This window comes from Acanthamoeba castellanii (genome assembly GCF_000313135.1).
Source record: "Acanthamoeba castellanii str. Neff unplaced genomic scaffold scf7180000084735, whole genome shotgun sequence".
Classification (NCBI taxonomy): Eukaryota; Discosea; order Longamoebia; family Acanthamoebidae; genus Acanthamoeba; species Acanthamoeba castellanii.
Window position 1 is genome coordinate 7,995 of NW_004457652.1, and position 985 is coordinate 8,979.

General features: G+C 50.1%; 2 protein-coding genes across 2 annotated transcripts in view; both read right to left on the bottom strand.

Annotated features, from left to right (window-relative positions):
* ACA1_357050 (DJ1/PfpI superfamily protein) overlaps window positions 1-396 on the bottom strand; it is a gene marked incomplete at both ends in the record, with an annotated part of 967 nt that extends 571 nt beyond the window's left edge. Inside the window, 3 exon segments of the mRNA XM_004352640.1 lie at window positions 17-160; window positions 174-245; window positions 274-396. Of these exon segments, the coding sequence (XP_004352692.1) occupies window positions 17-160; window positions 174-245; window positions 274-396 (339 nt within the window).
* A 407-nt stretch (window positions 397-803) lies between these two features.
* The window catches only part of ACA1_357160 (actin subfamily protein), a gene marked incomplete at both ends in the record, with an annotated part of 3,593 nt that continues 3,411 nt past the window's right edge, over window positions 804-985 (bottom strand). Inside the window, one exon of the mRNA XM_004352641.1 lies at window positions 804-930. Coding sequence (XP_004352693.1) covers window positions 804-930 — 127 coding nt within the window. The remainder of the gene's footprint in view (window positions 931-985) is intronic.

Consider the following 985-nt stretch of genomic DNA (forward strand, 5'->3'; position numbering starts at 1 on the left):
GGGTGGTGGGAAGTACTGTGGAGAGGAGCTTGTGATGAACAGTGTAGGAATCGTAGAAGGTGAGCGAGTGGATGTTCACGCCCTTCTTGTCCGGCACTGCGGTGGTCCAGTGATCGGCGCCCAGCGCCGCGATCACCACCTTCTTCTCCACATTCCACACCTGCGGACAACACCAGGTGCTTAGTTGTCTCCTCCCCCTCTTCGTCTTCGCTCTTTTCTTCGTTTTTCGTTTTTCGTTCTTCGTTCTGTGCCAAGAGCGGGAAGGAGGAGTACCTCGATGAGGGAGTCGTCGTAGGCGAGAGCGACGAGTGGCAGGACGGGGTGGTGGGCCACCGCCACTGGCCGGGCGCCAGCCGGGTAGTCAGCCTGCAGAAGTATCTCCCAGCCTTGGTCCATGCGTGCTGATCCTAACCACAAAACAGCAACATTATTTTTTTTTAATTTACCAAAATTGCATTTATTTATTTGACTCAAAATCAGTAGCATTTTTATTTTCATAATTAAGTATTCATTTAAATTAAAAATATATTGTACTGACGGGGGTAAACAATCAATCAATCAAAGAGATGTAGATAGTTCAGTAGCGAACCTCAGGTAAGGCGGCAGACGAGTTATGTCGAGTAGGGGAGATGGGTTCTTCTGGATGATCTTGTGCGCGAACGTTGCCGGACTCACGTTCAGAATTTTAAATAATGAACTACAATAAAGGCCAATTAATTAAAAATAATGTGTGAGGCGGGGCATCGAATCCCGCCCTAGTCACACCATTTGATTTTGTGCATTTAATGGATTGATCAAAATGTTCAGGAGGGTGGCGTGGATGGGGAGCCGAGGGCGGCCTGGCGGGCCTCTTGCAGGGCCTGGGTGGCGGTGGTGGGCGGAGAGTAAAAGGAGCTCAAGTGGTGGTAGTTGTGTTCCCTGACCTTGACGCTGGCGATGGGCTCCATCGTGTCCACCGTAAAATCGATGAACTTGCGGACATGCT